This window comes from Antechinus flavipes, chromosome 6, assembly GCF_016432865.1.
Source record: "Antechinus flavipes isolate AdamAnt ecotype Samford, QLD, Australia chromosome 6, AdamAnt_v2, whole genome shotgun sequence".
In the NCBI taxonomy this organism is placed as follows: domain Eukaryota; kingdom Metazoa; phylum Chordata; class Mammalia; order Dasyuromorphia; family Dasyuridae; genus Antechinus; species Antechinus flavipes.
The window spans coordinates 205,770,289-205,792,755 of NC_067403.1; the positions used below are offsets into that span (position 1 = coordinate 205,770,289).

The following is a 22,467-nucleotide window of genomic DNA, read 5'->3' on the forward strand; positions in this document are numbered from 1 at the left end:
GCCCTTTGCCCATAAAAACCCCAAATGGAGTCATGAAGTGTTGGACACAGCTGAAAAAACTGAACAGCATTACTAAGCATGTTTTGCTGTAGTCTTAATAACTTTTTGTCTCATCTCTAATTATTTAGAAATGTCTGACTACGTTTTGTATGTTGCTTTGAGCACATCTCTTAATAGATGTGGTTTTGCTTGCTGCCTTAGGGAGAAGGGAGGTGAAGAAAAGAGAGAAATTTGGATTACAAAGCTTTGCAAAAGTGAATGTTGAAAATTATCTTTGGGGGAAAAAAAACTATTTTAAAAATAAAGTAGAGGCAGCTAGGTGGCACAATGGATAGAGCACCAGCCCTGAAGTCAGGAAGACCTGAGTTCAAATCTGGTCTCAGACACTTAATACTTCCTAGCTGTGTGACCCTGGGCAAGTCACTTAACTCCAATTGCCTCAGCAAAAAAAAAAAATAGAGTACATCCTTTAAAGTTCTTTATATTTGTTTTTAAATTCACAGTACTAAGTTACTCTTAAGGCTTTCTTTTGATCTGTTTCTATTTTGTCATCTGTCTCAGCTTCTAGTGGTTCCATTCATTTCATTGAAGCAGTATTTATTCTGGGTCTTCATATTTGTAATTTTTAATTTGATTAATAGAATATTGCTAAATGATTTTTTAAAATAGTAACCATTGCCTTGGAAGTCATGAATATATTCAGAACTCTCGAAAATGGGACACAGAAATTAAACTTCAGCTCTTGACCTTTGATGCAATGTGCCGAGATCTCGCTCGAACAGTGAGTATATATTTATTTGCTTTTGGTTGAATTTTTTAGAAAATTTAAATTGTATTCTAAAACTGATTTGTTTCCTGTACCTTGGCGTAAAAAAACAAACAAGAATTGAGAGTTGCTGAAGAAGAAAAAAATAAGGACTTGATTTGTTGGTATGAGAGAAAAGTAGGACTTTTTTATTAAGAGCTCTTCAATACCTGACATTTGAAGAAAATATTTTTTCCAATTTAGCATAATTTATTAGAAGCTAATTCTCTAAGTTGGTTATTCTTCTGGCATTAAAAGCAAATAAGATGGGGGGGATAGCTACGTGATGGGGTGGATAGAGCACCAGCTCTGAAGTCAGGTGGATCTGAGTTCAAATCTAGTCTCAGACACTTAACACTTCCTAGCTATGTGACTCTGGGAAGTCGCTTAACCCCAATTGCCTCAGCCAAAAAAAGCAAAAACCAAAAAACAAACCAAATAAGATGTAAATAGTAATAGTGTTACTATTTAGATTTATCTACTAAATGCCAACTGCTAGGAACACAAATACCAAAAAAAAGAAAACATTATTTGTAATGAGCTTATGTCAAATATACATATACAAATAGGTGTAGCATAAACATAAAATTAATAGTTATGTACATACTAAGTAGTTAAATAAAAGGAAGTTTTGGAGAGAGCAGACTAGCAGCTGAGATCAGGAAAGGCTTCATACAGAAAATAGTGCCTGATTCCTATGGGTCGAGATTAGGAAAGAATGTGTGTTGAATATGTGGGAAGGCCAATGTTATGAGAAGTCAGTTTGGCAGCGTGCAAAAGTGAGGATAACATCCAAGGTGTTGGACAGGTAAATGTAGAGGGCTTTAAATACTAAGTTTATATTTTATTTTGAAAGCAATCGGAAGCAGGTTGAGTAAGGAAGTTACATGGTCATAAGGAAAATTACTTTGGAAGTATCTTGAAGGATGGATGGTGGTGATGGAAGATTTGAGGCAGGGAGGTCAGTGAGGAGACTGTTGGAATGAGAGCTTGAAGTCAAATGGTAGTAGTGAAATTATATGAGTGGAGAGAAGCTGTCACATGTGAAAGAAATTATAAAAACAGGAAGAACAAGATTTGACAAGTGATTGGATTTATGGCATATGACAGGTCATGAGGAAAAAATAGTGCCACAATTACAAATCAGTGAAACTGAATGGATATTAGTGCCTTTGGCAGAAACAGGTAAGTTTGGAAGAGGGGAAGATTTAAAGGGGAAATGACTTGGGGTGTTTTAAGGACCTCTATAGCTTGTAATGTATCATTATCATAATTTATATAGTGCTTTCTATATGTCAGACTGTAAATGCTTTACAGTTATCTTATTTGATCTTTTCTACCATGGAAGGTAGCTGATATTATCTCCATTTTACTAATAGGGAAATTGAAGCAAGCATAGGTTAAGTGCCAAGGATCATATAACCAGTAAGTGTTTGACACTGTAAATCTTCCTGATACCAAGCCCACTGTTCTATTCACTGTCTCATTTAACTTTCCGATTGATGGTGTAGAGAAGTTTAAATAAAAGACTAGAACTGCATATGTAGATTTGTGAGTCTTCTTTTAGTTGGTAGAGAGTAGGTAAATCCATGGCTACTCATTAGATTACCCAGAGAAAATATAAAGGAAAAAGAAAGCCAAAGCCAGAATCTTGGGGAGCTCTCATATTTGGGTAATGTAATTTGACTGCTGGTATAGGAAGAGAAACAAGGACTTCATCAAGCAGGTAGGAAGAGATAAAAGAAAAACCATTTGAGAAGAATGTTATAAAAATCTAGAGAGGAGAAAATATTCAGGAAAAGAGGCTAGTCAGCTATGTGGCATTCAACATGTAGATTGAAAAAGATTGTATTGGGGGAAAAGTTACTAGATTTCATAGTTAAGAAATAATTGGTAATTTTGGAGAGAACAGTTTTAGTTAACTGATTTAACTACATATAAATATCTTAAAAACCAGATTGCAGAGGATTAGGAGGGGAGATAAAAGGCAAAGAAATTGAGATAATGGGAATAGACTTTTTCAAAGAGTATCACTAAGAAAGGGAGTGAGAAATATAGGTTGATAGTTTAGGGAATGGTACTGTCTAGTAAAATTTAAATACTTTGTATTTATTTTATATTTTTATTTCTGCCCTTCCTCCCCTTCCCGCCCCCACTATATGTAAAACAGTATTTTTTTATATTTGTTTTTAAAACTTTTGAGTTCCAGATTCTCTTCCTTCCTTCCTAACCCCAACCCCAACCTCCATTAAGAAGTAACAGATGAAGATATGCAAAGCTTTTCCATAAAAGTCATGTTGTAAAAGAAAACATAGTTCTTCTATTCCACCCCCCCCCAAAAAAAAAGGAAAAAAAAAAGAAAAGAAGCCCTTAAGAAAATTAAAGTTAAAAAACAACAACAACCTAATATACTCTACTCTATTTAGACACAATCAGTTCTTTCTTTGGGTATGTAGAGCATTTTTCATCATAAGTCTTTCAGAATAGTTTGTAGATCTTTGTATTGCTGAGAATAACAGTTATTCACAGCTAATCATTCCAGAGCATTGCTATTTCTTTGTACACTGCATTTCACTTTGCTTGAGTTCATGGGGAACTTAATCAGGTTTTTCTGAGAGCATCCTGCTTAACATTTCCCAAAGAACAATAATATTCCATAATAATCATGTATTACTCCAAGGCAATCCCATTAGACTTTGGATAGAAAATGTCATCTGCATCGAAAAAAGAACTTTGGAGATTGAATGTAAATTAATACATGCTATGTTATGCTTCTTTTTTGTTTTTTTTTATCCTCTCCCTCTCATGGTGTTTCCCTTTTGTTCTGATTTTTCTCCCCCAACATGATTCATAATGCAGTTATTAAAAATACATTAATGAATACATTTTTTAAAAATCACATATCGTAGTTTATTCAGCCATTCCCTGATTGATGGGCATCCCCTCAGTGTCCAATTTTGTTGCCCTTAGTAGAGAGCTATGATTTTTTCCTTTTTGAAAAAATCTCTTTTGGAGTTATCAGATTGTGCATACCCTTTGATCCAGCAGTATTTCTACTGGGCCTATATCCTATAAAGATCTTAACGGAGGAAAAGGGATCCACATGTGCAAAAATGTTTGTGACAGCCCTCTTTATAGTGGCAAGAAACTGGAAATTGAGTGGATGCCCATCAATTGGAGTATGGCTGAATAAATTATAGTATATGAATGCTATGGAATACTATTGTTCTGTAATAAATGAACAGCATTCTCACTCTCTCTGTTATTTGCTTGCATTTTGTTTTCTTCTTGTTTTTCCTTTTCTTCCTTCTTGATCTGATTTTTCTTGTGCACCAAGGTAACTGTATAAATATGTATACATATATTGGATCTAACATGTATTTTAACATATTTAACATGTTTTGGACTACCTGCCAGCTTAGGGGAGGTGGTGAGGAGAAGGAGGAGAAAATTTGCAACAAAACATTATGCAAGGGTCAATGTTGGAAAAATTACCCATGCACATGCTTTGTAAATAAAAAGCTTTAATAAAGATTTTTAAAAAAATCTCTTTTGGGATTAATGACTAATAGTGGTATTGTTAGGTCAAAGAATATGCATGATTTTATAGCCTTTTGGGCATAGTTCATATCTTGTGATCATTTATCAATTGGGTATGAATTGTCCTTATCTTTTTTCTATAAATTTGACTTCATTCCTTATATATTTGAGAAATGAGAACTTCATCAGAGAAACTTAGTATATAGCTTTTAAAAAAATAAGTTCATTGATTTCTTTTTTTTTTCTTTTTTTCTTTTTTTTTAGCATTGCCATAATTTACTACAATATCCCTTTCTTTTCCAGAATCATCCTAAATAATAAATACTGCTTGTTGGTGTTTTTTTGTTTTTTTTTTTTTAAGAGGAAAAAATCAAGAGAACTGATCAACACATCAAAAAAGTCTTAAAATAAGTTCAGTATATAATATGTGAACCTTCTACTTCTAAAGAGAAATTTAAAATGGCTTCTTTTCCTTTAAAAAAAAAAGTATTAATATTTTGGGTTTTTTTTTTTCCCCAGCATTAGTGAAGGTTGTGTTTTGTATTGTTTTAAGGATAGCCGAGACTTGGACATATTTGAAAACAGAAGAGAAAGAATCAGTTTATAGGGAAAGGTTGATCTGGTTTCTTCACACTTCTCAAATTGGCTAAGATGACAGGAAAAGATAATGATAAATTTTGGAAGATGTTGGAATCCTTACTAACTGCTAACTAATTAGAGTTGATCTAATCTTACAAGAAGATGTTTTGGGCAGAACCTGAAACAAGGTACTAAGTAGAACTAATTAATACAAGGCTTGTGTTCACACCTTTACTCATTGGAGTTCAATGAGTTCACACCTCCCTTGAAGCTCTTTGGGAGCATAAATAGAGCTTCAATGGGCCAGTCAAGGAAATTCTTCAGAGTGAAGAAGCTACAAGTCGAGATTTCGCCGGAATGACATGAAGAGTAGAACTGGCTGGAGGCTGAAGAAAGCAGAGGCAGAGGTTGAAGGACCAGACCTTTGGATTTAAAGACATTCGGAGAGAGCTCTTGGAACCAAGCAGAGAGATAGGCCTCTAAGCTAACCGGGCTATATTGGAGATAATAAAAGATCTGAACTTTTATCACCTGGCTGCGTTTTGAGAAGAAAAAGCTCACCACATTTTGGCGCCCGAACAGGGACCGATTCAGATCCATCTGAACTAGATCACAACATTTTGGCGCCCAACGTGGGGCTGACAGACCCCTCTCAGTGGATTTCAGTGGAAAAGCTACAATCCTGATTCCAGTGGAAAAGCCTCTGATCCTGATCCAGTGAAAAAGTCTTCTTGACCCAGAAATTAGAGTGAGTACAACAAAGAAATTTTGTTAAAAGAGTTAAAGTAGAATTTCAGCTAAGATGGGACAGATATTTAGAAAACAGCCTGTTTCTGTTCAAGGAAAATGTTTAGAGAGCATTGTCAAAATTATGGAAAGCCAAGGTTTAATTATAAGTTTACAGCAAATCATTGAACTTTTACAAACTGTAAAAGACATATGTCCTTGTTTCTCTCTTGATAAGGAATTAGATCTAAATGAATGGAAATTGGTTGGAGAGGATCTTTGTCAATTCTATGATAAAAATGGGCTAACTCAATAATTAATACATATAATGTAATACAATTGGCTATAAGAAGTTATTTAAGTGATAGAATGATGAAAAGGAAAGTACAGGAGGAAGAAGTGCCAACTTTACTAGGTGAAAAGGAGAACGAATCAGATGAGAATGGAGTTAATTACAATTCTGAGTATGATACTTCACAGCAGGAGGAATTAGGTGATTCCACATCTCATGACCCTCCCCCCGCAATTAACCCTTCATGGGTGGAACAAGGGGGAGGGAGAGAGACAGAAACACAGTCAGCTTCTCCTGTAAAGCAGAATTTGACAAGATTAGAAAAAGCATTAATTAAAGCAAAAAATGGAGGAGAAGATATATCTGATTTTATAAATGCATATCCTGTGATTGAAGAGCTCAACTCCTCAGGTCAAAAAGAGAGAAAATACACTCCTTTTAATTTGGGAAAAATTAAAGATTTGAAAAAGGGTTGCACTCTTTATGGGGCTACATCATCTTATGTGAAGATGTTACTAGATAATTTGTCTTATGAAATCCTAACCCCGAATGACTGGAAATCCATAGTGAAAACTTGTCTAGAACCGGGACAAAATTTATTGTGGCTTTCGGAGTTTCATGAATTATGTAGGGTTCAAGCCCAACGCAATAGGCAAACAGGAGCTGTAGTACAAATCACTTTTGACCAACTAGCTGGTGAGGTCAGTATGCAGAGAGTTCAGAACAGATTTATTATCCCATAACAGTGTATGAGCAAATTTCTAAGGCTACAATAAAAGCTTGGAATTTTCTCCCTGGACAGAAAGATGGAAATAATACTTTCACAAAAATAGAGCAAGGTCCCAATGAACCTTTTGCAGATTTTGTGGGACGTTTACAAACAGCTGTAATAAGAACCATTGGAGATAATGCAGCAACAGAAATAATGACTAGACATTTGGCTAAGGAAAATGCCAATGAGGTTTGCAAAAGAATTATATGGGGGCTAGACAAAGATGCTCCTTTGGAGGAGATCATAAGACGCTGTGCCACAGTGGGCACAAATGCTTATTATACCCAAACTATGATGAACATGGAAAAACAAGGTCCTTCTTGGCAGAGGAATTCTAGAGAAACTCGTCGATGTTTTCAATGTGGAAAAATTGGACATCTAAGAGCCCAATGTAGATACAGAGATACAATGAGAAGACAGGGTGAGAGAAAACCCAAAATCCCATGTCCAAAATGTAACTGAGGCTTTCACTGGGCCTCTAAATGTATTTTGACCCAGAGGAAGGAGAGGCAAGGCCCAGCTCCAAAGTATCAATCAAAGGACAGGTGGGGCATGATAGCAGCTGAGGTTACACCCAGAGAGCCTTTAGAAATTCAGGACTCTGATGTCATCAATCAACAGAAAAGCAATCAGGATTACAGTTGGGAAGAATACAGGCCTTTTAAGATAACAAGACAATATCCAATGCAAACAACCAACGTAATTACCAGATGATGAGGAGAAATCCCAAATTTGGTAAATAGAAGGGAATTAGATTAACTGCTTGGGGAAGAGGATCTGCTTATATTTCCACAGATGGAGAAAGAATCAAATGGCTGACAAGGAGACTGTTAAAAAAGACTTTTAAAATCTTCAGGAATCATTGGATTTCCTGACACAAGAGGAAACTGTTTCAGTTCTTGAAAAACCAGCAAGAATCATTGGGTTCCCTGAGATGAAAAATTGTTGATGAGACCTTTTGCAGTACTTCAGAGCTTACAGGAATTATTAGATTCCTGGCACATGAACTAATGGACAATGGATTCCTTATGGATTATTTCTAGGACTTATGGACATGTGTAAAATTTCAGGTTGATTCATGTTGTTACATTACTACTAGCCTGTGTTATATTGCTATGTGCTTATGTAAATTATGTATAATGCCTCCCATATTGATGGATTTATGTATACCATGTATATTGGTTACAAAGTTCTGGCCCATATTGATGGATTTATGTGTACCCCTTCAGAAACCCACTAATCTGATTAGATTTCCTATTTCCTTTAGCGTTTTCATCTAACGAAAGAAAGGGGGAGATGTTGGAATCCTTACTAACTGCTAACTAATTAGAGTTGATCTAATCTTACAAGAAGATGTTTTGGGCAGAACCTGAAACAAGGTACTAAGTAGAACTAATTAATACAAGGCTTGTGTTCACACCTTTACTCATTGGAGTTCAATGAGTTCACACCTCCCTTGAAGCTCTTTGGGAGCATAAATAGAGCTTCAATGGGCCAGTCAAGGAAATTCTTCAGAGTGAAGAAGCTACAAGAAATTTTAATTTCGCCGGAATGACATGAAGAGTAGAACTGGCTGGAGGCTGAAGAAAGCAGAGGCAGAGCTGAAGGACCAGACCTTTGGATTTAAAGACATTCGGAGAGAGCTCTTGGAACCAAGCAGAGAGATAGGCCTCTAAGCTAACCGGGCTATATTGGAGATAATAAAAGATCTGAACTTTTATCACCTGGCTGCGTTTTGAGAAGAAAAAGCTCACCACAGGAAGAGATTTGGGAAAACTGGGACACTAATGCATTTTTGGTGGAATTGTAAAATTATCCAACTATTCTGAAGAGCAATTTGTAACTATACCCAAAGGGCCATCAAACTGTGCATATACTCTTTAACCCAATAGTATCACTATCGCTACTGGGTCTGTATTCCAAGGAGATCATAAAAGACGGAAAAGGATCCATCTGTGCAAAAATGTTTGAAGTAGCTCTTTTTGTATTAGAAAGGAATGGAAATTGAGTGAATGCTATCAGTTGGGAAATGGCTGAATAAGTTATGGTATATGAATAAAATGGATTGTTATTGTTCTATAAAAAATGATGAACAGGCTGATTTCAGAAAAGCTTGGAAAGACTTACATGAACTGATGCTGAGTGAAGTGAGCCAGAACCAGGAAAACATTTTATACTGTAATAGCATGATTATGTTATGATCAACTGTGATGAACTTGGCTCTTCTCAACAATACAGTAATTTAAGGCAAATTCCATTAGACATAGGATGGAAAGTGCCATCCATATTGAGAAAGAGTACTATGGAGATTGAAAATGGATTTTGTTTGTTTTTTTCTTTCTCATTTTTTTTCCTTTTTGATTTAATTTTTCTTGCACAATATGACAAATATGGAATTAAACTTAAAGGGATTGCACTCATTTAAACTACATCAGATGATTTGCTGCCTTGGGGAGGAAAGAGATAAGGGGGAAAGGGAGAAAAGCCTTACCAAAATGATTGTTGAAAACTATCTTTACATGTATTTGGAAAATTAAAAAAAAATAGATAAGTAAAGGTTGAAATCTAAAGAGACTATTTCACAAAATCCATGTGACTTCTAGTGATCACAAATACTGTTTTTAGTTTCTCAAGCAGTAGCAGCCCCTGCCCCTAATATAAATTCAAACTAGTGGTAATGGTCCATTGGGGGGGAAAAAGAATTGCAGAATTTCACTTTTCCCTCGTCTTATGTCACAACACCTTTATTTTGGCTGCCAGCTAGCTACATTTAAAAGTAATGTTTGGCTTTGCTATTACTATGTATAGATCTAGAACAGGAGTAGGTTTTGTTCTTGAAAGTATTTATATATTTGAACCTAGACTTAACCACTTTCATGAACATTATTTTGAAAATGTTTTGTCAGAATATTAATCTGATAATTTTATAAAAAATCGGCTGAGAGCTTTATATTTGTGTAATATTAAATTTAAATTTTCGATTTTAAAAAATAATCCTGCCCTCAGAGTACTCTTTATCTGGGTTGGCAATCAAAATAACAAAGATGTTACACATTTACTTTAATAAACACATTTTTGTGTTTAGGCAGAAGATGATAAAACACCTACAGATGTAAGCAAATATCTACACCATATAGAAATTCCATTTAAAGAAGTCATGGCAAGGTATGATATTTAAAGTTTACTTTGTAAGTATTCAAACATTTGTAAAGAAATTATTATATTATTTTTATTGAATAAGTCTTTAAGATTTGTATGTCATCTCTTTCAACTACAAAAGTTATTCTTTCTTTCAGACATTCTGTTGAAGAACTTTTAGATACTTATCATAATCAAGTAGAGATGGCTTTTCAAAGTGAAGTAAGTATCATTTTACATTTTTGGCTTTTTTGGTTCCCAGATTCTTGCCAGTATTTTCACTTAAAATAGTCTTGGTTTGGAATTAAATAATTCTTAAAAGATTAGAAATATTTACCAGTGATTTATTCTGGAGGCCTAAGTCTTTAACTTTAACTACTATTTTTCTATTATCTGAAATATTGTAATTAAATTCATGACACTGAGATAGAAATACTTCTCCCAATTTGATTTTATTTCAGAGAAGAACCTGTCACAGTAATTATTGGAACTCTTTAGTTTCAGCCTAATTAGCAATAAATAATGCTAGTGTTATCTTGGGTCGCTTAATCTCCAGATGTCCCAGAGAGTTTCTTAGGATATATGTTGCAAAGTTGATGCTGACATGCCTTGAGAGAAGGACTTTCCTCATTAAAAGTTCCCTATAAGGATGGTTTGGTTAAAAAATAGTGGAGGTAAGAGATAGAAGACTATGTTTTCACATTCCTGTATGTTTTAATCTATTCTCTAATCCTGCTCTTAAGCGCATTATGTAATTTAGGGAGTGATAGAGGCTTTCTAATTCTTGCTTTCGTGAACTGATAATTGTGTGTTATTGAATACTAAGTTCCTTCCATTTTCTTATAATTATTATTATTATTATTATTTTTTTTTTTTTTGCTGAGGCAATTGGGGTTATAAGTGACTTGCCCAGGGTCACACAATTAGGAAGTATTAAGTGTCGGAGACTGGATTTGAATTTAGGTCCTCCTGACTTCAGAGCCAGCACTCTATCCACTATACCATTTAACTAGCCCCATTGAATGCTAAATTACTTTAAAAGATTGTTACTGATAATCTGTTCCTGGGAGCAAACATAATACTCGAGGAAAACTCTGGAATATTTAAAAAATAATTTGAAAAATAGTTAACACATATAATTCCAAATCTCACATAGTTTTTTTAGTGTCCAGTTTTATTCTTGTGTGACAGAGTTTCTTAAGCTTTTATAGATGACATTTTAATCATCAGGGTTTGTTGAAACAAAAGGGGAAAAATCCCATTATTACTGTTAATATCCAAAGAAAAACATGTACTGTTCTTATAAGAAAGTATCCAGGTGGTATAGCGCATAAAATGCTAGGCCTAGAGTCAGAAATATCTCAGTTCAAATTTGGCCTCAGACACTTAATAGCTATGTGAACTTGGGCAGGTCACTCAGCCCTGTTTTATTTCAATTTTCTCATCTGTCAAATGAGTTGGAGAAAGAAATGGCAAAACAATCTAGTATCTTTAAGAAGAAAACCCAAGAAAACCAAATGGAGTCACAAAAAGTTGGACTGAAGCAACTGACCAAAAAAAAAACCAATCTTATAAGTGCCTTACTCTAAAATTGGTATAAAACCTGACTTCTGGTTTTTATTAACTTTATATTTTATTGTAGCTAAGCAGCTTACATAAATGTGTACTGGCTGCAAAGCACTATGTACATTTTTATCATTTTATCATTATTAGGTACATTTTATCATTTGATCATCTGTATGATACTGAGAGAGGCATAGTGTTATTATCTTCATTTTATAGAGGAGAAAACAGTGCTAGTGATTGAATTAAGCCTCAGATCCATGTTCTAGAGACAATAATGAATTTTGCATTTTAACTAGTATTTGGTAGTAAGATAGGGATTTGCCCGTCCTTTTTCTCTCCTATTTTAGCACAATGATAAACACTGCAAACACAAACTTACAGTGTGACTATATTATAAACTAGGAAATTGTATAACTTTTTTAAAAAAAGGTCAAACTTTGTTTTATAATTTTTGTTAGCCATTTAAATTTTATAACAGCAAAGTGAGTCCATTTATTGACAGTTTTTTAAAAACTATAAATTGCGATTTCATATCTGAAATTCTTCTAAAATCTTTACTTTGAACTTTTTCACCTTCTTTTTCAGAGCCAATATAAAGCAGTAGATCAGATAATCAAAGCAGTAAGAAAAATTTGTTGTGCTTTAGATGGTGTAGAGACTGTAGCCATTACAGAATCTGTAAAGAAACTAAAAAGAGCAGTTAATCTTCCAAGGAGCAAAAGTGATGAGGTGAGTGTTTCCTGGCAATTTTTACATTTTATATTATACTTGTATGGATGAAATACATGCTTCTCTCCAAACGAGAATAGGCTACTTTTTACCAAGCAGAATTTTATTACTTTTAAGTTTGCTGTGATCTCAGTATGGAACCTCATCTTTTAAGAGGGCTGTTATATGATCATCTTTTCTAACAAAGATAAGAGTTTTTATTTTCTAGAGCATAAAATAGTGCCTTCTTTGGGGAGGGTGGGTAATGATAATGATCCTGATGTTGGAGGGGAACTGTCAGTAGTGTGGAGGGGAAATATTTGAGGAGATTCCTGGAAGGATTCTGATAGTACTCAGGCACCCATGAGGATTTCTAGGGACTGAAACCAAATAAGACACCTATTAGAGACACCCAGGAGTGATGTTAACATTTCCCTAGGCTCCAGGAAGTGTAGTAAAAAAGTACACTGTGTTTAGCAAGAGAGTGAGGGGAGGTGGTTTTCATAATCTACTTTTACTTGCATACATTATGTAGATAGGTATTTTAGGTGGCACAATGAATCAAATTTTAGCCATGATTGGCTCATTCATTCCTTTGTTGAAAACATATACTGAAAACATCATCAAAAACAAAAATTATTGCCTCAAAGACTTACATAGAAACATTAAATGTTTTAAAAAAAAAAAAAAAGGAAGCAATTTTAGCCAACTATAGGAAAGTGGCTTAAATATATTTAAGTAAAATATTGATCCAAAGGAAAACAAAGATAATTAAAGCTGGTGATTTTGAAAAATATAAAGAAATTTGGGGATAACCTACATGAAGTATTGCAAAGTGATTTAAAAACTAGAACCAAAAGAAGACTATTCACTAAATGTGGCCATAAAAGAAGGAAGGTAAATGAAAATGGACAAAGAAGCCTGATAGAATTGTAAAAGAAAGTGTCTGTTTGCAGTGCTTGAAATCTAGTTTTGCCTTTACCATTGATTAAGCTGTATTAATATGCCTTGGGCAAACTAGGAAACCTCTCAGTCCCAATTTCTTCATTTATTAATGTGAAAGTTAGAGTAGATGGTATCTAAAGAAGTCTTTTAACTTACTCTTGATAAGGCTCTTAGTTTAAAAACAGTCAATCAGCAAATATTTAAATACCTGGGTACTTAAGTATGTACTTAATTAAGTATGTACAAGGTCTTAAGTAAGCACTGGAAATGCAAGTGTAAAAAAAAGAAATAATTTCTACCGGCAAGGAACTTATATTCTACTGAGGAATACACAGCTAATTACAGATATTATATTTTGTGGTATTATCATTGTGTTATTAATAATTAATGATATTATTAACATATTATTGTATATTATATTATCATATTCACAGATAATGTTAGCTGTACACAAAATGAACATTAATATTAAGTTATTGAAGTGGGAGTAGCACTAAAACTGGAGGATTGGGGAAAAGTCTTTTGAAGGAGGTAGGAATTGAGCTTGAAACCTTAATGAGTAGATAAGGTTTTCAATAAGCAAAAATGAGGAGGGAGAACATTCAAGGATGGGAAGACGTTTTTGTCAAGGCACAATATCTGTACAGGACAGAACAAGCAAGTGTACTTGTCTGACTAGAAGATGATAGAATTAGTGAGGGGAAAATAATATTTAATTATTCTGCAAAGGCAGGCTATACTTAGTTTGTAAAGTAGTTTAAATGACAAGAGGAATTTATTTTATCTTAGAAATAATAGAGTTGTTGGAAAATTCTAGAAAGTCACTTGGGAAGTGTTTATAGTAGTCCAAGCAAAAGGTGATGGGAATTAAACTAAAGTGATGACTAATAATGTGAGTGGAAAGTAAGGGATGGATATAAGAGTTGTGGAGTTAGAGCTAAGAAGATTTGGCATCTGATTGGATGAGAGGGTGGTACAGAAGAGTCGTCAAAGATGGCTTTTTTTATTGTAAATTTTTTTCTTAATATTATATATATGTATATGTATTTTATAATAAATATAGTTTCACCATTCATTTTTCTAAGATAAATTTAAGATCTGAATTTTTCCTTACCTTCTTCCCCAAGACAGCAAGCATTTTGATATGTTATATATGCACAATCATTTTAAATGTATTTCCATATCAGTCATATTGGTTTTTTTTTTCTTGATTGCTGTTCATTGGATAGACACTGTTTTGACATAGATGGTATTAGATGGTATTACAGGTGAAAGAATTGACATAAAGATAGAGACAGGACATTGTGGGATATTTTTGAAGAACCACTATTAGTTCAATTCGTCCATACAATAGGATTAAAGAGGATAAAGAATAGAAAAAGTAGATTGAACTTTTTAAAGTAGTATTTTATTTTTCCAAATGCATGCAAAGATTTTCTTTTTTTAATTTAAAAATTTTTTTAGGTTAAAAAAATAGCTTTTTATTTTAAAATACATGCAAAGATAGTCTTTAACATTCACCCTTGCAAAACCCTGCATTCCAACCTTTTTTTCTCTCTCTCTTCTCCCTACTCCCTCCTGTAGATAGCAATAATCCAATTTATGTCAAACATGTGCATTTCTTCTATACATTTCCACAATTATTATGCTGCACAAGAAAAATCAGATCATAAAGGGAAAAAAGTGAGAAAGGAAACAAAAAGCAAGCTAATAAAAAAAAAAAAGGCGAAAATACTATGTTGTGATCCACATTCAGTACCCATGGTCTTCTCTGAATGTAAATGGCATTTGGGTATAGTTCCAAATTGCTCTTATTATTATCTTTTTCTGTCATCTCAACCAATCTGAGAGGTGTAGTGGTACCTCAGAGTTATCTTAATTTGAATTTGCATTTCTCTGGCCAGGAGTGATTTAGAGCATTTTTTCATTTGACTAGAAATAGTTTTAATTGCAGAGATGGTTTTCATTTCTCCTCCTCCTCCTCCTCCTCTTCCTCCTCTATCTAGCTGCCCCTAGATTCTGAACTTCTAGAAAAAGTAAGCAGATTCGTCTTGGGCTGTTAGTATCTGGTTGTGTGTGTGTGTGTGTGTGTTTGTGTGTTTTGACAAAGTAAAATACCAAGGAGGAATGACTTCTGGTGTTAAGGGATTGAGGGCACTATCCAACAGAAGGAGAGAGTATACTCTCTCCTTCTGTTGGATAGTGCTTCTGAGGCCTCAGAAAAAGTATATCTAGTAACATTGAGGGTTGTCAGCAAATTAGTGTCATCTTGGTGGGAGCCATGTTTCTGTGCTTGCAAGAAGCATGGAAAAAAAAAAAAAGAGAATTGATTAACAATAGAAACATTATTCCATAGAACACAATGTGATAGCATGAATAAAAGAGAAGCTCTGTTTAATTACAGAAAAGGGTGTAGGTTATATAAGTGGGGTTAGTTTATAGTTTATACAATTTTTCTTGAGGGAAAAGCTAATGCATTAGCCTACTGGACAGGATTAAAGGGTTAGTGTGTAAGACAGCAGTAGAATTCACTTTTCTGATACTGGGGTAAAATGTTAAGTTTATGTATAGATTTTTGCATGCAAAGAAAATCCTCAGTTTCTTTAAGAAATTAAATTTCTTTGCTATTCAAAGTACTATTGACATCTCTAGTAATGTCGTAACAGAATTTAAAACCTTGTATATACATGTGGTACAAAAGTATTGTCTTTTGAAGAGCCAGCAATGAATTAATTTTTAAGCTGTTTTATTGCAATAGTGGAACAGATGATAATAGTTGGCATACTAATTTCTAATCACTTTAATACAAATAAAATAAAAATAATTAAGTTTGATATCTACAGGCAATAATAAAAGTGCGATTAAAATGTTTAGTTTCTGTCATATTTAAATATACGACCTCATTTTGTTCTTAAGCATTCTATTTTTATGTTTTTTGTCTTTTAATATATTATTTCCTTTACTGCAGCTCAAAAATAATTACATCTCTTTCATTTCATTAGTTTTCCATAGAAAGAAATAATCTCTTTGTTATAGACTCAATAATGTATATTTGAGAAACATATGGCTTGTAGATCACCAACAATGCTACTAGACGTACCTTTTCTTAAGCTTCTAGGTGTACTATCCAGCAGGAACAGTAGACATGCTTTGACTTGGAATTAGAATATCCAAGTTTGATTACTTCATTAGATGCATACTAATTGTGTGACAATGTGAGTCAACTTCTTACAGCCTCAGTTTCCTTATCTATAAAATGAGGGTTGTAATACTTATGATACTTATGTCACTTGAGTATGAGAAAAATGTATCATAAACCCTTAAAGTTCTAGAGGATTAATATGTGATATTCAAATAAAAAGATTTTTCAGAAGTAAAGTGGTTATTTGCTATAGTGGCTTCTTTTTCCTTCTCATTATTTTCTTCCCTTTTTTAGGTGACTTCATTATCCAGAGGTGACATAATAAGCAAGAGTTCGAGTAGGGGTAAATTTATTTAAATTCTTTAATTACATTTTGGTAAAAATTTTCTTAATTGTTTTCAGTAAAATGTATTATAAGTTTATTCTAACTTAGGTTCCCTGACTTCAGAAAATCCTGTTCAAATAAGCATGGACCAGTTAACTGCAGCCATCTATGATCTTCTTAGACTCCATGCAAACTCATGTGGTGGTCCTATAGATTGTGGACAAAGTCATAGGACTACTAAGGAAGCATGGACTACAACAGAACAACTACAGTTTACAATATTTGCTGCACATGGAATTTCACCTAATTGGGTAGCAAAGTAAGTAAGCACTATCGTATATCCAGCAAAGGTGCCTTTCTAAACTTAAAAAAAGTACTTTAATAAATAATGCTTTAATAAAAACTTCTTTAATAGTTGGTTTCAAAACAGCGAGATATTTGTTAAAGCTTAAGTACTCTTATTATATATAAAAAGCTGAGAAGACAGTCATGGAATAGACAAGGCAACTAAAACTGTGTTAAACCCAAGACCCTGGATACTGAATGTAAATTGTTCAGTCGAGTTCTTGGCATTAACTGGCACTAAGAAATTAATAGTCTTGGCCATTTTCTTATCCAGAAACCATGAGATCTCTTCTTCTGAGACAATTTCATGGCAGCATAGTAGATAAAATTTTAGTAATTTAGTAAAAAAATTAATTTAGTAGCTAACTCTTCACAAGTTTAGTTGCTAAATTTCAGTCGAATTACTATGAATTATAGGTAACTTGAGCCCAGCTTTTGCCTATGTAAACTTAAGAAAGCAGTTGCTTTTGTGAGGAAAATGTGACATTTGAAATGATGTCATCAAAAGTAAAATTTTAAATTCAATTTTCTTTTTCTAGTTATGAAAAATATTATTTAATTTGTTCCTTGACTCACAATGGGAAGGATCTTTTTAAACCTATTCAATCGAAGAAAGTTGGCACATATAAAAATTTCTTCTATCTTATTAAATGGGATGAACTGTAAGTAATATTTCCTAATTGAGTATCTTTTAGTAGTCACATGTTTTATATTTTCTGTGCACATTTCTTTGAAGCTAAGGTTCTTAACCTTTTTGTTTCATTAGCCTTTTTTGAAGCCTATGTAGCCCTTCTGAGAATATTGTTTTTAAAGGAATAAAATAAAGCACATAAAATTACAAAGAAAATTATTTATATTGACAGTTTTCAATGTTATAAAAATAACTTTGTTACTCATGATAAGAACCCCCTCTTTAAAGTAATGCTATAACTTTTTCTTTGTTGCAAAGGCTCATTTCAATTTAATCTTTTTTTTTTTTAAAATGAAATTACTTTTCAGTTAAAATTTGTTTAGGAATTTGAGTGAAGTTATTGGACTAAATGACCTCTTAAATTTCATTTCAGATATGATCCTCTAAAATTTATGGATTAAAATTACTATTCATTAATACAATTTTTTATTTTACATTTAAGTTTCTGAGAAATATCATTAATACAGATTTAAAAAAACAAAAGCAAAAGAATAGTATACTGCCTAAGGCATAAAGGACAAAATAAAGACTTTGATTACACAGAACTAAAAAATAAAATCTCATGAACAAAATTTATCTAGAATAATGAGAGAAAACATAGTATAATGGAAGAATTCTTGCATCATATATCATTGATAAAAGTGATATTCAAGTAAAAGGAACTGATTTAAATATAGATGACCGAAATGTTATTCTCCAATAGAAAAATGGTCACAGAGTATGGACAATTTTCAAAAATAAAATTGTAGTGTGAATGATCTGTTGAAAATATATATCAAAACTTATTTTAACTTAAGTTCCCTGACTTAAGAAATAATTTCCTATTACAAAAAGTGGTGCTGTGGGGTTTGTTTTGTTTTTATTTTTGCTTAGGTTGGACTTTTAGTTCTGTCTTTGGCTTCATTTAAGTAAATGTCCAGCAATAACAAACAAAAGGTTTGGGCACTTTAATAATTTTCCTCACATAATTTTGAATTGCTTTTTTTAGAACAATTGGATCAACGTATAACTCCACTAACAGTATTCTTGTGTGCTTGTCTTCTCATAATCTTTCCAGTGTTGACTGTTTTTGTTTTTGTTAACTTTGTCAGTTTTGATGATATGAAGCAAAATCTCAAAAGTCTTAATTTGAGGTTCTTTTATTAATGATTTGGAACTAATTTTAATAATTTTTAAGGGAGGGGTATTTTATATATTATTGCAGGAAAAGTTAAATAATATATATGTTATGTTATATAAAGGTGATACAGAATTGAAGATGATTTTCAAAAATTGATATTATTCACTATTGTAATTTCTATGAAGAGTTAAATGTATTCATTTGACTTCTACTTAATTATTTTTATTAACTGACAATTTCCCCCCCACAGAATCATTTTTCCAATTCAGATTTCCCAGTTACCTTTGGAATCACTTCTTCACCTTACTCTTTTTGGAATTTTAAATCAAAACAGTGGAAGTTCTCCTGACTCTAATAAACAGAGAAAGGGACCTGAGGTTTTAGGCAAAGTTTCTTTACCTCTTTTTGACTTTAAGCGGTAAGTATTAATTGCACTGTAATCATTTCTAATTTGGGAAATGTCCAAGGAACTTCTTTGTATTCTTCTCAGCTGTGGGCTTTGTCAGTAGGATTTGTCATATTCTATGCAACTATCAGTCATTTATAATAATAACAGTTATGGACACTACTATAACTTAAGGTTTATTTAATTTCACATATTATTTCATGTAGTTTTATATGGAAAACAGATCATAGCCCCTTTATGCCTTAAGTAGCTAGTTATCGTGACATGCTGTAGCTAAAAAATAATACCTGGTTAATAACTATTTGGTGACTTTAATTTTTGAGGAGAAAATACCAAATTTTCTTTGTTTTAACTTTCTATGATTGTAAATAGTGTGATCCTGAGGCTTTCTGAAGCCTTAGAGATAAATAGATTGTTTATACTAAAGCATTGGAAAGATTACTGACTATATTTAAAGGAGCTTTTTGATAAGCAGGTCAGTCTCATGAGGGAAAAGCATTTTCTCAGTTACTCTTGACCACAGTAGTGTAGCATCAGGATGCACTTCACACTTGCCTCACTTAGGCTCTGGGAAGCTATTTGAATAAACAATCCTTTTTGCAGCTTTACGTAAATCTTTACCAGCAAAAACATGGATTGAACAGGAGCCTTCACCTTTTCTGTCTTGTATTCCTCTGGCAGTCTGAGGGAATCTACATATCCTTCTCCAACTGTTTTTAAATATATAAAACAAAATGTATTGTGTTACAGAGTAAACCAAAGATTATTGAAATAATTAATCTTCTGTCACATTAAGACCCTCCTTAGAAGCTCAAACAATTTACATGACTGGTTTGGCCAAGTAAAAAACTTCTTTAGAATAGGGAAGCAAACCTTTTGTCTGCCTTTTGGCACACTGCTTTAAGGGTACCTAGTAGATTCACAGTGTATGTGCCAAAATGTTCTTGGAATTTGATAGCTAAAGGCGAAGGGAGGAGGATATATCTTTATATCTTTGGAAAAATTTATATCCATCTTACCTTCTAGTAAAGTGGTCAAGAAATTGTTAAATGGAAATTCATCTAAATAATGCACTGTAGGTGTGATGGTAGCACTTAGTATTATGTCAGTACATGAAATAAGTACAACTAGAGGAGGAGCAATTTGTACAATAACAAGGTAAAGACAGGCAGCTTGGAATTATGTAGGAACTCCAATTAATATTATAATCATCCATGTTAATGAAGGACTTAAGATAAATATACTGCCTACATCTTGACAGAGAAGTGATGGACTTGAGATGCCTAATTTTTTTTTGGTTAAGATGAATGTAGGGATGTTTTGTTTGACTATGCATATTTGTTGCAAAGGTGTTTTTGTCTCCTTCAAAACAATTTTTAGATGTCCTCAGTGTTTACTTATTTGAAAAAATTAAAAGGAAGGTAATTATTTTCATTTATTCATGCCTAAAAATTGGCATTTAACCAGCTTGTGTTATAAACATCTGGGAACTTTCTAGGTTAGAAGAACTAAATATCTTGTTTTATGTAGAGAGTGGAGAAATGCCAACTATACTACTTAATGAAACTGAATCTTAGTATTTGCAGAGTAGATACCACATGGCCACTTAGCATTTCTGATTCAATAATGAGTGGGTTCTGAAGATTAATGCTAATTAGAATGTAACCAAGATACAAAGCCATTTATCTTTGAATGAATAAATCAGGTCACAAATGTGAAAGTAGAGTTTTGGAGAAATGACAGTCTACTTGAATTCAGTGAACCAAGTTCTTAAATATATACATTTTTCTTGTTTTGTTTGTAGAGTAAGCAGGATTTTTAGAAATATTTTCAATATTATACTATAAAATGCCAAAATCTTTTAAATAATATTGGAGGCATTAATTTCAGTAAGGTTTAGGATTGTTTTATTCAGGGGTCCTCAAATTTTTTAAATAGGTGGCTGGTTCACTGTCCCTCAGACTGTTGGAGGGCTGGACTATATAAAAACAAAAACTTTGTTTTGTAGGCCTTTAAATAAAGAAACTTCATAGCCCTGGGTGAGGGGGATAATCGTCCTCAGCTGCCGCATTTGGCCTGCGGCTGTAGTTTGAGGAGCCCTGGTTTTATTGATCGAAATTATTGTGATATATTTTACTTTTCAATTAAAAAAAAAAGTGTTTGAATCAAGTCAGTCTTCTCTATACATCTGTGAAATTTTTGGCCTTGTGTATATATAGTACTGCTATAGATATCTTTGCATAATATTACTTTGTTATGCTGCTCTTTTAAAAAAAAAGAAAGAAACTTTAGAATGCTGTACTTAGCTTTCTTTCTCATTAAAAAATACTTAAAGTATTTTTTAATATTTTGAGTTATTAAGGTGGATTGATGATTTCATCAGTTTGGGCATGGTTTAGCTAAGTGGTATGGTCGATAGAGGGGCTAGCCTTGGAGTCCAGAAGACTCATCTTCATGAGTTCAAATCTTAACCTCAAGCACTTTTTAACCTTCAACAAGTCATTTAACCCTGTTTGCCTCAAGTTTCCTCATCTATAAAATGAAAGAAATGATAAATTGCTCTGGTGCCTTGCCAAGAAAACCCTGAAATGGGAGTCACAGAGTCAAACGTAATTGAAAAACGACTGCACACTACTGGGGCCATGATGTGGCTGCTACTCCTCAGACTGTTCCTAATTCTGCGAGATTTGTGGTTTTCTCTTTCTATAAATCTTCCACTGAGGACTGTTGGAGGCCTTTATCTAAACCCCTGCTCTTCATCTGACAGGATCTCCTCCTTTACTACAGCCTGTGATGATAAGATGATCCTGCTCGTTAATACCAGCCGTGCTCTGTGTACTTTCTGTCCCTCTTCTTCAGCAGATGGACCTCACTATCTTCATTTTCTTCTTATGAATATTGTCTATCTCTCTATTGGTTTCTTTTGCTTACAAGTGCACTTCTGAGTCCCCCAGCTTTAAAACAAAATGCGCACTGGATCCTACTATCCCTGCTAGCTATCTTTTCCCTTTGTTTTTTGGCTATTATTATTTTTGAGAAATCTATGTTCAGCCCTTCCACTTCTCTTCTCACTCTTCTTAATGCTCAACCCTATTACTCAACTTTATCTGTGATCCTTTTTAATGAACAAAAATCTATTTTTCTTTCTCTTCTCCTATCTTTATTGAGAAATAAAAATAAATATGCATAGTAAAGCAAAATGCCTGTTTTGACTATGTTCAAAAATATGTCATATGTTGCACCCTTAGTCTGTTACCTCCATGTCAGTTGGCAAGTAACATACATTATTAATGATAGCGAAAGCTAATGGCCTTTTCTCCATCTTCATGCTTCCTGACCACCTGTAGCATTTTACACCATTGACAGC

General features: G+C 33.3%; 1 protein-coding gene across 1 annotated transcript in view; it reads left to right on the forward strand.

The window, feature by feature from the left end:
* Positions 1-22,467, forward strand: part of PIK3C2A (phosphatidylinositol-4-phosphate 3-kinase catalytic subunit type 2 alpha) — a 159,933-nt gene that overhangs the window by 78,675 nt on the left and 58,791 nt on the right. The window contains exons 6-13 of the mRNA XM_051965392.1: positions 670-781; positions 9,800-9,879; positions 10,011-10,074; positions 12,004-12,147; positions 16,508-16,556; positions 16,647-16,857; positions 17,423-17,545; positions 18,945-19,112. Coding sequence (XP_051821352.1) covers positions 670-781; positions 9,800-9,879; positions 10,011-10,074; positions 12,004-12,147; positions 16,508-16,556; positions 16,647-16,857; positions 17,423-17,545; positions 18,945-19,112 — 951 coding nt within the window. The remainder of the gene's footprint in view (positions 1-669; positions 782-9,799; positions 9,880-10,010; positions 10,075-12,003; positions 12,148-16,507; positions 16,557-16,646; positions 16,858-17,422; positions 17,546-18,944; positions 19,113-22,467) is intronic.